The sequence below is a fragment of the Salmo salar genome, chromosome 22, assembly GCF_965601325.2.
Source record: "Salmo salar chromosome 22, fSalSal1, whole genome shotgun sequence".
Taxonomy (NCBI): domain Eukaryota; kingdom Metazoa; phylum Chordata; class Actinopteri; order Salmoniformes; family Salmonidae; genus Salmo; species Salmo salar.
Window position 1 is genome coordinate 38,221,490 of NC_138312.1, and position 16,215 is coordinate 38,237,704.

The following is a 16,215-nucleotide window of genomic DNA, read 5'->3' on the forward strand; positions in this document are numbered from 1 at the left end:
ATAAATTAATTATTTATTTTTTGGTAAAATTTTTTGTGGGAAGTCTGGCTTCCCTTGGCAACCATGAATACACGCCACTGAACATTATAAAAATAAATACACATTTTGTGAGTCTACATTGTCATTGGTTTCAGTACTACTTATTCTTTCCCATTTCTTACATTACTTCTCTAACTGTGGCATTTAAAATAACAATTTATATTCTTGGGTCTCAGCACTACAGCTGAAATCAACTGTCAACTTTGGGCCTCTGTCTGCGTGCCAAATGAGCAGACAGTTTGTTCTTCTCACGGTGTAATTTCAGTTTGTGGTTGCTGATCCACAACACTAGTTTCTCATAGTCCAATTTGCACAACAGGTTAATTTGGATGTTCTGGAAGCTTTGGTAAAACCTGACAGGTGTCAAAGTAATCTTGATCAGGTACACACCTGATCAAGAAGCACACTTACTATATGGTTGATGTCCTGAGATGTCCTTGATTGAGTCCTTTCCAGACTCTGGCTTCAGCCAACAGTCTTTATCAAATCTCTGCATGAGGTCTGCCTGCTCTCCAATGGTCCTGCTAACTTTCTATGCAATGTCAAACTGGACAAGAGCCTCTTGATGTTGGATGAGGTCTTTTGTGAGGCGCACAATGGTGTTCGAAGCTCTTGCATCAAATATAGTTATTCGTTACTTCAATGTCAAGGAAAAAACAAAATATGTATTATCTAGGCAACAATTGTCAGTCACTATGATCAACTGAAGATATTATTACATTTAACCTACAAATGTGAGTCTGTGGGACTTGTGCAACACTGTTTTCGACCTATATGAAACATCTATGAAGAGTGTAATGATTAACACTGGGATAATAAACAATCAAACAAAAGTAGGCCCGGCACCTGTGGATGGAATGGAAATAACAGAGAGCACACCCACAGCGGGAATGGAAATAACAGAGAGCACACCCACAAAGTGCCTCGGAAACCTAAGGGTTATTGTGTGGGTGTGTGTGTGTGGGGTTCTGGTTCAGGCCTCAGGGCTCCATTTTACATGTGCAGCAAAGTGTCGCTGATTCTGGAGAGTGTAGCTAGGGGTTCAGGTCTCAGTGTCTGTAAGTAGAGGTGGGCTATAGGGGAAATAGTCTTTAAAGGGTTCAAAACCTATCTTCCACCCAGCTTTGTGTGTCTGGTAGGGAGCCAGGAAAGGTTAGGGGTGGAGCGAGGGGTGTGTCTGGTAGGGACCCAGGAAGGGTTAGGGGTGGAGCGAGGGGTGTGTCTGGTAGGGACCCAGGAAGGGTTAGGGGTGGAGCGAGGGGTGTGTCTGGTAGGGACCCAGTAAGGGTTAGGGGTGGAGCGAGGGGTGTGTCTGGTAGGGACCCAGGAAGGGTTCGGGGTGGAGCGAGGGTTGTGTCTGGTAGCGACCCAGGAAGGGTTAGGGGTGGAGCAATGGCTGTGTCTGGTAGGGACCCAGGAAGGGTTAAGGGTGGAGCGAGGGGTGAGTCTCGCATTGTTGGTGTTGTAGGCATTGTGGTCTTCTTTCTGCGAGAGAGCAGCAGGCTGCCCTGAGTGAAGGAGGAGGAGAAGGACCGTTGTCGTGACGAGGCGCTGCGTATGACCGCTCTAAAGGACTCCCCAGAGTAGTAGTACAATAGAGGGTTAACCACACTATTGGCCGCCGCCAGACACAGCGTCACCACCAACACCCGCTGCAGTGTCACCGTAGCAACACAGCCCCACCTGCCCACCACCGCATGCAGGTGCAGTGAGCGAGCCACGTGATAAGGCAGAAAGCACAGCAGGAATGTGCAGATCACCATGGCGACCAGACGCAGAGACCGGCGCCGGCGACGACGTCTCCCCTGGTTACGTATCTTGTTCCTGTTCAGGCTACCAGTCAACCCTAATGCTGACGAGGCCGTAGCTGTCAGTCGGTGGATGATGCAGCCGTAGCAACCGAGGATGGTGATGAATGGGATCAGGAAGCCGAATGTCATGCCCACGTAGTTGAGAACGAAGATCATCTTCCAGGAGGCAGGGTTACGTGGCTCGAAGCAGCGTGTTAGTCCCGCCCTCACCCTGGTCCCCGAAAACAGGAATGGGACTGAAGCTCCGCCCACAAACAGCCAAATGCCCAAGCAAGCCAATAAGGCACGAAGGGGCGTGGCCAAGGCTCGATGACGGAGAGGCTTCAGCACGGCCAGCCAACGGAGCACGCTCAGTCCAGTAAGGAAGAGAACGCTGTAGGGAAGAATAGTTAAGACATAGTTTATTAGTTAGGTGTCTTTCTGGGCAACCAGTGTCAACTCACATTCTGATAATTAGGTTGTGTGTGTACTGTACCTGGTGTATAGGTTGAGATAGAAGCAAAACACACACAGTCGGCACAGCCAATCAGGAAGGTCCCAGCGAGCGCCTCTGAAGTAGTAGGCCAATCGCAGCGGCAGGGTGAGGGAGAAGCATGCATCTGATAGGGCGAGATTGGTCATGAGGACAGAGGACGCAGACCGTTTGGGCATCAGTCGCAGGAACACAAACAGCGCTCCAATGTTGCTAAGAAACGCCATAGGGAACACCAGTAGGTAGGTGACAGTATAGGCTCGGTACTTAAAGATCTCGTCATCACCACTACAGGACTGGTTGCTATTCAATGCTGTCGTCGTGTGGTTACCAAGGTGAATGATCACTGGCGGAAGGGTGTAGTCGAGCGAGTGGGACGTTTCAAGCCACGGAGCTGGGGAGAGACACAGAGGCATAATCATTGGCGTAATTATCACTATCATCATAATCATCGTTATTATTACCCTCTTTATCAACACTATCGCCCCATTATCATAATCGCTATCACCATTATCACAGTATTCGATATCGTTGGCATCATGACCATTGACCATCCTTTTAATCATAATCATCATTATTATCAGCAGAATCATTTCTATTATGTTATTTAACTGTTAGGGAAAGGTGGCACTATTTCCATGTTACTTAGACCTGCCTAGGACCTAGGTTTTAATAAGGGTGTGTGGTTGTTTCTAGACAGGACCACCATACCCAAAATAGCACTAGGCAGTTTCTTTGGAATGAGGAAGTGTGTCCTCAGGTGAACACGAGTTATGTTGTTCTGCTCGTCGTAGGTCTGTTCGCTGATGCAAATGTTACAAACCACAGGAAAATGATCAGTTATACCTGCCAGCCTGAGGCAACGGCTATGTTAACAACAACAACAACGCACTATATATACAGTACAACAGTCTAACAGCATTCTGCTGAGAACAAGTACTACAGCCTTATATGTGAGTAAAATTACCTCTTCCAAGAGGTCTGGACCTTTATGCCACAGGATGTAGTGTGGGCACCTTGTAGTGAGCACACTACATCCTGTGTTGAGGAGCTGCAGTTACTCACTTGTCATTCTGTCAGAGCGTGCTCCTGCATTCTGTTGTACATCGTTCGTGGGACAAATAGTGTCTGCCTGTAGACCTTTGCTGTGTTGTTATCAGATACTACAGTACTGGTAGATTATTGTTAGAAGTCCCTTAACTCTAACTACACACATCTGGAGTCTTCTGAGTAAGTCCAGTCAAGACACCCAAGATAGTATAAACTATGACGTCATTAAAAGTCACTTCTCTTTTCTCCTCTCCTTTCCTCTTCTCTCCTCTCCTCAGATACATCAGGAGTCGTGTTAGTCGGTTTGTTTGAGTCCGAATAGTTTGTCCACTCTTTATGCAGAGTTTAAGTGGGGGGGGTTTCGTGGTGGAGTTCCATGGAACACAAACGGTATGACTACTGGGCAGAGTGCCAACTCAACGACCCGCCTCTCTCTAGTTCAAGTTTGAAGATTTAGTACAGTACAGTGAAATTCTAAACTTGCGAGGCTTACCCAACAGTGCAGTATTCAATATACAAATAATAACCAAAAAATTCTAACACGAGAAATAACAAAGGAAGCTACAGTTGAAGTTTACATACACTTAGGTTGGAGTCATTAAAACTTGCTTTTCAACCACTCCACAAATTTCTTGTCAACAAACTATAGTTTTGGCAAGTCGGTTAGGACATCTACTTTGTGCAAGACACAAGTAATTTTTCCAACAATTGTTTACAGACAGATTATTTAATTTATAATCCACTGTATCACAATTCCAGTGGGACAGAAGTTTACATTCACTAAGTTGACTGTGCCTTTAAACAGCTTGGAAAATTCCAGAAAATGTCATGGCTTCAGAAGATTCTGATAGGCTAATTGACATCATTTGAGTCAATTGGAGGTGTACCTGTGGATATATTTCAAGGCCTACCTTCAAACTCAGTGCCTCTGCTTGACATCATGGGAAAATCAAAAGAAATTAGCCAAGACCTCAGAAAAAAAATTGTAGACCACAAGTCTGATTCATCCTTGGGAGCAATTTCCAAACGCCTGACAGAACCACGTTCATCTGTACAAACAACAGTACGCAAGTATAAACACCATGGGACCATGCAACTGTCATACCGCTCATGAAGGAGACGAGTTCTGTCTCCGAGAGATGAATGTACTATGCTGCGAAAAGTGCAAATCAATCCCAGAACAACAGAAAATGACCTTTTGAAGATTCTGGAGGGAACAGGTACAAAATTATCTATATCCACAGTAAAACGAGTCCTATATCGACATAACCTGAAAGGCCGTTCAGCAAGGAAGAAGCCACTGCTCCAAAACTGCCATAAAAAAGCCAGACTATGGTTTGCAACTGCACATGGGGACAAAGATCGTACTTTTTGGAGAAATGTCCTCTGGTCTGATGAAACAAAAATAGAACTGTTTGGCCATAATGACCATCGTTATGTTTGGAGGAAAAAGGGGGATGCTTGCAAGCCGAAGAACACCATCCCAACCGTGAAGCACGGTGGTGGCAGCATCATGTTGTGCGGGTGCTTTGCTGCAGGAGGGACTGGTGCACTTCAGAAAATAGATGGCTGCATGAGGAATTGAAAATAATGTGGATATTTTGAAGCAACATCTCAAGACATCAGTCAGGAAGTTAAAGCTTGGTCGCAAATGGGTCTACCAAATGGACAATGACCCCAAGCATACTTCCAAAGTTGTGGCAAAATGGCTTAAGGACAGCAAAGTCAAGGTATTTGGAGTGGCCATCACAAAGCCCTGACCTCAATCTTATAGAGATGTTGTGATGTCACATCCTGACCAGTAAAAGAGGTTATTTGTTATTGTAGTTTGGTCAGGGCGTGGCAGGGGGTGTTTGTTTTGTGTGGTTCGGGTTTTTTGGTTTATGTTCTACATTTTCTATTTCTATGTGTATATCTAGTTTTCTATTTCTATATTGGGTTTTTGGCAATGACCTCCAATTAGAGGCAGCTGGTTGTCGTTGACTCTAATTGGAGGTCATTTTTAGTTGGGTTTGTTTTCACTTGTGTTTTATGGGTGGTTGTTTCCAGTATAGTCTGAGCACCTTACTGGACTGTTTTCGTCATCAGTTTATTTTGTTTAACCTCTCTAGGGTCGGCGGGACAAAATCGTCCCACCTACTCAACAGCCAGTTGAATCCCGTGGCGCGTTATTCAAATACCTTAGAAATGCTATTACTTCAATTTCTCAAACATATGACTATTTTACACCATTTTAAAGACAAGACTCTCGTTAATCTAACCACACTGTCCGATTTCAAAAAGGCTTTACAACGAAAGCAAAACATTAGATTATGTCAGCAGAGTACCCAGACAGAAATAATCAGACACCCATTTTTCAAGCTAGCATATAATGTCACATAAACCCAAACCACAACTAAATGCAGCACTAACCTTTGATGATCTTCATCAGATGACAACCCTAGGACATTATGTCATACAATACATGCATGTTTTGTTCAATCAAGTTCATATTTATATCAAAAACCAGCTTTTTACATTAGCATGTGACGTTCAGAACTAGCATACCCCCCGCAAACTTCCGGTGAATTTACTAAATTACTCACGATAAACGTTCACAAAAAACATAACAATTATTTTAAGAATTATAGATACAGAACTCCTCTATGCACTCGCTATGTTCGATTTTAAAATAGCTTTTCGGTGAAAGCACATTTTGCAATATTCTCAGTAGATAGCCCGGCATCACAGGGCTAGCTATTTAGACACCCACCAAGTTTAGCACTCACCAAAATCAGATTTACTATAAGAAAAATGTTATTACCTTTGCTGTCTTCGTCACAATGCACTCCCAGGACTTCTACTTCAATAACAAATGTTGGTTTGGTTCAAAATAATCCATAGTTATGTTCAAATATCCTCTGTTTTGTTCGTGCGTTCAAGACACTATCCGAATGGTAAAGAAGGGTGAAGTGCACGACGCATTTCGTGACAAAAAAATTCTAAATATGCCATTACCGTACTTCGAAGCATGTCAACCGCTGTTTAAAATCAATTTTTATGCCATTTTTCTCGTAAAAAAGCGATAATATTCCGACCGGGAATCTGTGTTTAGGTTCAAAGACGAAAGAAAATAAAAACATGGGGTCGACTCGTGCACGCGCCTCAGTCCATTGTCCTCTGATAGAGCACTTGCCAAAAGCGCTAATGTGTTTCAGCCTGGGGCTGGAATTACATCATTCAGCTTTTTCCCGCCTTCTGAGAGCCTATGGGAGCCGTAGGAAGTGTCACGTTACAGCAAAGATCCCCAGTCTTCAATAAACAGAGTCAAGAAGCTCAAGGAATGGTCAGAGAGGGCACTTCCTGTTTGGAATCTTCTCAGGTTTTGGCCTGCCATATGAGTTCTGTTATACTCACAGACACCATTCAAACAGTTTTAGAAACTTTAGGGTGTTTTCTATCCAAAGCCAATAATTATATGCATATTCTAGTTTCTGGGCAGTAGTAATAACCAGATTAAATCGGGTACGTTTTTTATCCGGCCGTGTAAATACTGCCCCCTACCCCCAACAGGTTAAGTGTTTTCTTTAATAAAGAAAGAAGATGAGCACTTTACCCGCTGCGTTTTGGTCCAATCCTTACAACGTGTGCGTGTGCGAGCAAGGAGGCCTACAAACCTGACTCAGTTACACCAGCTCTGTCAGGGGGAATGGGCCAAAATTAATCAAATTTATTGTGGGAAGCTTGTGGAAGGCTACCCGAAACGTTTGACCGAAATTAAACAATTTAAAGGCAATGATACCAAATACTAATTTAGTGTATGTAAACTTCTGACCCACTGGGAATGTGATGAAAGAAATAAAAGCTGAAATAAATAATTCTCTCTGCTGTTATTCTGACATTTTATATTCTTAAAATAAAGTGGTGATCTTAACTGACCTGAGACAGGGAATATTTACTAGAATTAAATGTCAGGAATTGTGAAAACTGAGTTTAAATGTATTTGGCTAATGTGTATGTAAACTTCTGACTTCAACTGTATATACTGTACAGGGTAAATGTACAATGTGCAGGGATACTGGAGTATTTGAGGTAGATATTTACATGTAGGCAGGGATTAGGAAAAGTGACTGGTAGCAGGATAAATAATTATAATATTGTGGCAGCAGCATAGGAGGTGGGTGGGTGTGTGCGTAGTGGTGCGTGTGTGTATGTAAGTCTGGGTGTGAGTATGTAAGAGTGTCAGTGTCGGCATGATAGGCGGATATACAGTACATGTAACCAGGGATGGAAAGTGACTGTAGCAGGAATATAGAAATACTTTTAGTAATATACTAATGGTAATATACTGCTCCAAAAAATAAAGGGAACACTTAAACAACACATCCTAGATCTGAATGAAATAAATAATCTTATTAATTACTTTTTTCTTTACATAGTTGAATGTGCTGACAACAAAATCACACAAATAATCAATGGAAATCCAATTTATCAACCCATGGAGGTCTGGATTTGGAGTCACACTCAAAATTAAAGTGTAAAACCACACTACAGGCTGATCCAACTTTGATGTAATGTCCTTAAAACAAGTCAAAATGAGGCTCAGTAGTGTGTGTGGCCTCCACGTGCCTGTATGACCTCCCTACAATGCCTGGGCATGCTCCTGATGAGGTGGCGGATGGTCTCCTGAGGGATCTCCTCCTAGACCTGGACTAAAGCATCCACCAACTCCTGGACAGTCTGTGGTGGAACGTGGCGTTGGTGGATGGAGCGAGACATGATGTCCCAGATGTGCTCAATTGGATTCAGGTCTGGGGAACGGGCGGGCCAGTCCATAGCATCAATGCCTTCCTCTTGCAGGAACTGCTGACACACTCCAGCCACATGAGGTCTAGCATTGTCTTGCATTAGGAGGAACCCAGGGCAAACCGCACCAGCATATGGTCTCACAAGGGGTCTGAGGATCTCATCTCGGTACCTAATGGCAGTCAGGCTACCTCTGGCGAGCACATGAGGGCTGTGCGGGCCCCCAAAGAAATGCCACCCCACACCATGACTGACCCACTGCCAAACCGGTCATGCTGGAGGATGTTGCAGGCAGCAGAACGTTCTCCACGGCGTCTCCAGACTCTGTCACATCTGTCACGTGCTCAGTGTGAACCTGCTTTCATCTGTGAAGAGCACAGGGCACCAGTGGCGAATTTGCCAATCTTAGTGTTCTCTGGCAAATGCAAAAAGTCCTGCACGGTGTTGGGCTGAAAGCACAACCCCCACCTGTGGACGTCGGGCCCTCATACCACCCTCATGAAGTCTGTTTCTGACCGTTTGAGCAGACACATGCACTTTGTGGCCTGCTGGAGGTCATTTTGCAGGGCTCTGGCAGTGCTTCTCCTGCTCCTCCTTGCACAAAGGCGGAGGTAGCGGTCCTGCTGCTGGGTTGTTGCCCTCCTACGGCCTCCTCCACGTCTCCTGATGTACTGGCCTGTCTCCTGGTAGCGCCTCCATGCTCTGGACACTACGCTGACAGACACAGCAAACCTTCTTGCCACAGCTCGCATTGATGTGCCATCCTGGATGAGCAGCACTACCTGAGCCACTTGTGTGGGTTGTAGACTCTGTCTCATGCTACCACTAGAGTGAAAGCACCGCCAGCATTCAAAAGTGACCAAAACATCAGCCAGGAAGCATAGGAACTGAGAAGTGGTCTGCAGTCCCCACCTGCAGAACCACTCCTTTATTGGGGGTGTCTTGCTAATTGCCTATAATTTCCACCTGTTGTCTATTCCATTTGCACAACAGCATGTGAAATTTATTGTCAATCAGTGTTGCTTCCTAAGTGGACAGTTTGATTTCACAGAAGTGTGATTGACTTGAAGTTACATTGTGTTGTTTAAGTGTTCCCTTTATTTTTTGGAGCAGTGTATATACATGTAAACAGGAGTAATAGTGACCAGTAGCAGGATAAATAGATAAATACCTATGATAATGGCAATCAATAATCAATGAACAGCAGCATGGTGGTAGTAATAAATCGAATCAATAATAATTTTAGTAGCGGCGTAAGTATAAGGCGGAGCAGTAGTGGTTAGCCGTTTAACAGTCTTATGGCCAAGGGATAGAAGCTTTTTATGAGTCTGTTGGTCTGAGCCTTGATGCACCGGTACAACCTGCTGGACGGGAGCATGGAGAACAGTCCATGTCTTGGGTGGCTGGAGTCTTTGGCAATTTCTCAGGCCTTTCTCAGACACCTCCTGGCATGTAGGTTCTGTCTTTATCTATGTCACCACATAAGCAAGTATGAAGATAATGTATTAGAAATTGTCTGACCTTTTTTTGTCAGATGCAAATGTCAGAGGCAAATGTACACAGTGAGGGAGAGAGAGAGTTCACCGGTATTGACTGTCATTCCTGCCTCAGGCCGGCTGGTGGGAAATGTGCCAGCTTTCTTTAGAAAGGAATTATGTGTTTTGGTATTTATTGAAGGTGAAAACTTGGGCTAAGGGCTGACTATTTGGCTGGGCCCTGTGTCATTGTTATTGACCAGCCGGCAACAAATAAGGGGTAATAGGCTTAGGTGAGATGTTGATCAAGATATAAGAGGTTATGACCCCAGACTTGTAGACTCCAGTGGGAGATGGGTGCTAGAATGCAAGAGATAGGGAGTTCGTGAGCAGGACTGTACACGCGAGGACAAATGGTCCATTCAAGTGAGGACGAATGAACGGGGGTGCATGTCTCTATATGTAGCCTACTACAGTATATCGCTGTAGAATGTTGGGGTCACTACACTTATAACCTGGAGTGGATCCTTAAAGAGTACAGTGAGCTGAAATAAGCTAATAAAGGTCCAACAGATTTACCATGACCATCTTCCTTTTGATTGGCTGCCCCGCTCCTGTGACTCTTGGGAAGCTGACCTGGCCATACCTTGTATATATGGAGACTGTTTAGTGACAAAAATATGGGGTTCAAATACATGTAAAAAAGCGAGAAAAAAAAGAATGTATCTTGATCTTTCTTATATCTCTCAGATAAAGGATAGATGCTTCAGAACAAACTTTCTTTAGATTTTTTTTGAGGGGGGACTATCTGTTGTTCCATGTAGTGAATATGTTATTCCATGCATTTGTATGCGTTAATAGCAGTAAGGCCAAATACATTTTTTTAATCAAATCTTTTTTTTCAATCTTTTTTTGATACTTCAAGGTGTTTTAAAATTAAAAATCAAATAGTAAAATGATCCTTGGTATGACCTTCTTAAAACAATTTCATATAGCTTGGTAGTACCCCCCACCCTCCCCCGGCTTAGACAGGGCTTATACTCTTATGGGTTAAGGTGGGGTAGGAGAGGTGGAGAGTGAGACACAGCTCTGTGTAGGAGAGGTACTGTATAGAGACTGGGGAGATCATGGCTCCTCAGCTCAAGCTCAGCACGTACACAGAGGAATCAACCTCACAAGAAATGATCAAGACAGGTGGGATTTAATTATAATATGAATGAGAGACACTAGTTTCTAGTCTATTTTACCATTACCTTATGGGATACCATTATTTTCTTATGGAGTTATCAAGAGTTGTAATTCTAAGTTGATTGGTTATTCTAATTTGTTTATTTTTTATTTAACATGCAGTTGTGTTTGTTTTTGAATCACGAAGGAAAGATGATCACATGTTGGCAGGCACTGATAAGGGTGGAGAGATGTGGTTTAGTGAGGAAGGGGGCCGAGGTTAAGGGAGAAGAAACAGTTTATTGCCCGCGTCACTTAATTTCCTGCCTAGCAACAAAGATGCAATGTTTAGAAAGAAGGAGGAGATTCCACCCCAAATTGGGGTATACATACTGGTGGATGACCCAATGGGTGAATAAACTTGGTTTAAGCTTTACTAATCGTCCGTGAGTTTTACTAGGTTCATTTAGAACCTAACAAGTGTTACAAAATCCATAATTATCCACAATGCTTCACCTGAGCCTATCAAACCAATCATACATCTTCTGTGCCAAGAGTTGAGAGACATGTCTTATTTCCTATCTTTCCTCATCTGCCCAAACAGGACTTCCTGTAGCTCAGGAAACTACAGATGAGTCACAGGGCATTCAGGGCAGTGTTCTAGGGGTCAGCTGCTGCTGTAAACAACGGATGCCCACTCTTCCCTCCTGTCCTGCATTTCTCTTTTCAGCATAACCCAGGTACGAATGTCTGTGCACCATTCTACCAGTTCAACATTGACTTTTCATCTTCTCATCATTTCAAATCAAATCAAATTTATTTGTCACATACACATGGTTAGCTGGTGTTAATGCGAGTGTAGCAAACTGCTTGTGCCTCTAGTTCCGACCATGCAGTAATATCTAACAAGTAATATAACCTAACAATTTCACAACAACTACCTTATACACACAAGTGTAAAGGAATGAATACGAATATGTACATAAAAATATATAAATGTGTGATGGCCGAATGGCATAGGCAAGATGCAGTAGATGGTATAGAGTACAGTATATACATATGAGATGAGCAATGCAGGGTATGAAAACATTATATGAAGTGACATTGTTTAAAGTGGCTAGTGATACATTACATCAAGATGCAGTAGATGGTATAGCGTACAGTATATACATAAGAGATGAGTAATGTAGGGTAAGTAAACATTATATAATATAAAGTGGCTAGTGATAAATTGATTACATCAATTTTTCCATTATTAAAGTGGGTGGAGTTAAGTCAGTATGTTGGCAGCAGCCACTCAATGTTAGTGATGCCTGTTTAACAGTCTGATGGCCTTGAGATAGAAGCTGTTTTTCAGTCTCTCGGTCCCCGCTTTGATGCACCTGTACTGACCTCGCCTTCTGGATGATAGCAGGGTGAACAGGCAGTGGCTCGGGTGGTTGTTGTCCTTGATGATCTTTTTGGCCTTCCTGTGACATCGGGTGGTGTAGGTATCCTGGAGGGCAGGTAGTTTGCACCCGGTGATGTGTTGCGCAGACCTCACTACCCTCTGGAGAGCCTTCCGGTTATGGGCGGAGCAGCTGCCGTACCAGGCGGTGATACAGCCCGACAGGATGCTCTCAATTGTGCATCTGTAAAAGTTTGTGTTTTTGGTGACAAGCCGAATTTCTTCAGCCTCCTGAGGTTGAAGAGGCGCTGTTGCGCCTTCTTCACCACGTTGTCTGTGTGGGTGGACGATTTCAGTTTGTCCGTGATGTGTACGCCAACGAACTTAAAACTCTCCACCCTCTCCACTACTGTCCGGTCAATGTAGATAGGGGGTTGCTCCCTCTGCTGTTTCCTGAAGTCCACGATCATCTCCTTTGTTTTGTTGACATTGAGTGTGAGGTTATTTTCCTGACACCACACTCCGAGGGCCCTCACCTCCTCCCTGTAGGCCGTCTCGTTGTTGTTGGTAATCAAGCCTACCACTGTAGTGTCGTCTGCAAACTTGATGATTGAGTTGGAGGCGTGCATGGCCACCCAGTCATGGGGGAACAGGGAGTACAGTAGAGGGCTGAGAACGCACCCTTTTGGGGACCCAGTGTTGAGGATCAGCAGGTCAGATGTTGTTACCTACCCTCACAACCTGGGGGCGGCCCGTCAGGAAGTCCAGGACCCAGTTCCACAGGGCGGGGTCGAGACCCAGGGTCTCGAGCTTAATGACAAGTTTGGAGGGTACTATGGTGTTAAATGCTGAGCTATAATCAATGAACAGCATTCTTACATAGGTATTCCTCATGTCCAGATGGGTAGAGCAGTGTGATGGCGATTGCATCGTCTGTGGAACTATTGTGGCGGTAAGCAAATTGGAGTGGGTCTAGGTTGTCAGGTAGGGTGGAGGTGATATGGTCCTTGACTAGTCTCTCAAAGCACTTCATGATGACGGAAGTGAGTGCTACAGGGCAGTAGTCATTTAGCTCAGTTACCTTAGAGGGCCACCATTGTTCCTGTTCCCAAGAAACAGGAACAATGGTGGCCCTCTTGAAGCATGTGGGGACAGCAGACTGGGATAAGGATTGATTGAATATGTCTGTAAACACACCAGCCAGCTGGTCTGCGCATGCTCTGAGGACGCGGCGGGGATGCCGTCTGGGCCTGCAGCCTTGCGAGGGTTAACACGTTTAAATGTTTTACTCACGTTGGCTACAGTGAAGGAGAGCCCACAGGTTTTGGTAGCGGGCCGTGTCAGTGGCACTGTATTGTCCTCAAAGCGAGCAAAAAAGTTGTTCAGTCTGTCTGGGAGCAAGGCATTGTGATCCGCGACGGGGCTGGTTTTTCTTTTGTAGTCCGTGATTGACTGTAGACCCTGCCACATACCTCTCGTGTCTGAGCCGTTGAATTGCGACTCCACTTTGTCTCTGTACTGACGCTTAGCTTGTTTGATTGCCTTGCGGAGGGAATAGCTACACTGTTTGTATTCGGTCATGTTTCCGGTCACCTTGCCCTAATTAAAAGCAGTGGTTCGCTCATTCAGTTTTGCTGTGGGTACAACATCACCGATGAACTTGTTAAAACCTGTTGGGGCTAGGGGGCAGTATTTGCATGGCCGGATAAAAAACATACCCGATTTAAACTGTATAATATAATTAGTAGATTTGGATAGAAAACACTAAAAAGTTTCTAAAACTGTTTGAATGGTGTCGGTGAGTATAACAGAACTCATATGGCAGGCCAAAACCTGAGAAGATTCCATACAGGAAGTGCCCTGTCTGACAATTTGTTGTCCTTCAGTTGCATCTCTATCAAAAATACAGCATCTCTGCTGTAACATGACATTTTCTAAGGCTTCCATTGGCTCTCAGAAGGCGCCAGAAAGTGTAATGGGGTGTCTGCAGTCTCTGGGCAAAGTACAGCAGCTCTGTTTGTGAGTGGTCAGCCTGGGAACAGTGAGACTGAGAAGCGCGTTCATGAGAATTCTCAATTTTTTTCTTTCAGCCTTTGAATGAATACAACGTCGCCCGGTTGGAATATTATCGCTATTTTACGAGAAAAATAGCATAAAAATGTATTTTAAACAGCGTTTGACATGCTTCAAAGTACGCTAATGGAATATTTTGAATTTTTTTGTCACGAAATGCGCTCGCGCGTCACCCTTCGGATAGTGACCTGAACGCATGAACAAAACGGAGGTATTTGAATATAACTATGGATTATTTGGAACCAAAAGAACATTTGTTGTTGAAGTAGAAGTCCTGGGAGTGCATTCTGACAAAGAACAGCAAAGGAAATCCAATTTTCCTTATAGTAAATCTGAGTTTGGTGAGGGCCAAACTTGGTGGGTGTCAAATTAGCTAGCCGTGATGGCAAGGCTATGTACTCAGAATATTGCAAAATGTGCTTTCGCCGAAAAGCTATTTTAAAATCTGACACCGCGATTGCATAAAGGAGTTCTGTATCTATAATTCTTAAAATAAATATGTATTTTGTGAACGTTAATCATGAGTAATTTAGTAAATTCACCGGAAGTTTGCGGTGGGTATGCTAGTTCTGAACATCACATGCTAATGTAAAAAGCTGTTTTTTGATATAAATATGAACTTGATTGAACAAAACATGCATGTATTGTATGACATAATGTACTAGGAGTGTCATCTGATGAAGATCATCAAAGGTTAGTGCTGCATTTAGCTGTGGTTTTGGTTTTTGTGACATATATGCTTGCTTTGAAAATGGCTGTGTGATTATTTTTGGCAGGGTACTCTCCTGACATAATCTAATGTTTTGCTTTCGCTGTAAAGCCTTTTTGAAATTGGACAATGTGGTTAGATTAACGAGAGTCTTGTCTTTAAAATGGTGTAAAATAGTCATATGTTTGAGAAATTGAAGTTATAGCATTTTTGAGGTATTTGTATTTCGCGCCACGTGATTCCACTGGCTGTTGACGCAAGCGTCCCACCTCGCCCAGGGAGGTTAATGAACTCGCACACCGAATCAGCGTATTCGTCAGTGTTGTTGTTAGCCACAATGCGGAACATATACCAGTCCACGTGATCGAAGCAATCTTGAAGAGTGGAATCCGATTGGTCGGACCAGCGTTGAACAGACCTGAGGGCGGGAGTTTCCTGTTTTAGTTTCTGTCTATAGGCTGGGAGCAACAAAATGGAGTCGTGGCCTTATATGCGATGCGGAAGTTAGAATAACAGTGGTCTAGGGTTTTGCTACCCCTGGTAGCACAATCGATATGCTGATAGAATCTCCCCCTTGTTCTGTGTAGTTCTGTTTCTCTGTGGGTGTGTGCAGCAATGTTCCCTCTAAACTGCTGGACTGTGGCGCGGAAGAAACATTTCTAGAGTTTTCCCCATTAGTTAACACTATCAATATTTCGCTTTACTGTGGGAATTGTGATTGAGTCAATGCAATATTAATCCCTTTCAATGCAACATACCAAGACTAAACGAACTATGCATGACTTAGTATGCAAAACTCAGTGGCGTGTATTCATGGATGCCAAGGGAAGCCAGGCTTCCCCAAAAAATGGACCAATACAATTTTTTTAATAAAACATGTATTTTTAGTCTCTCTGTGTTTCATAATTGTCCTTCAATTCACAAGAGGCTGAATGTATCTCACAGGAGAAGGCATCTGAGCGAGTGAAACAGCGCCCCTCTGTTGCTCTACATGTAGGCCATCTATCTGATGCTATCTGGTCCAAACCAGTATGACATTGCTTTTGTTTACCCATAAATGGCCATATGACCATTGAAATATTTGAATCCTTCTTGAACTGTAATGCGATTTGTGGATTGAAATAAAGTATTTAAAATGTGTGTCTGTGCGTGTGTGTTTGTATTTATTTTGTAGGCCTACATAGGGCCTACTGTTGTGCAGTGTCTTATGTGGCTCTTCTCCCACCAGATAGCAAACGTGCATGCTC

General features: G+C 43.8%; 1 protein-coding gene across 2 annotated transcripts in view; it reads right to left on the reverse strand.

Annotated features, from left to right (window-relative positions):
- LOC106583569 (cysteinyl leukotriene receptor 2) overlaps positions 1-16,215 on the reverse strand; it is a 22,136-nt gene continuing 5,921 nt past the window's right edge. Inside the window, exons 1-3 of one of the 2 annotated variants that reach the window (XM_014167918.3) lie at positions 3,388-5,042; positions 2,326-2,716; positions 1-2,223 (exon numbers count right to left, since the gene is read on the reverse strand). In XM_014167918.3, coding sequence (XP_014023393.1) covers positions 1,140-2,223; positions 2,326-2,716; positions 3,388-3,394 — 1,482 coding nt within the window. In that variant the 5' untranslated portion in view covers positions 3,395-5,042 and the 3' untranslated portion in view covers positions 1-1,139. Of the gene's footprint in view, positions 2,224-2,325; positions 2,717-3,387; positions 5,043-16,215 lie in introns of those variants that run through there. The other variant, XM_014167920.2, reaches the window with a different exon arrangement.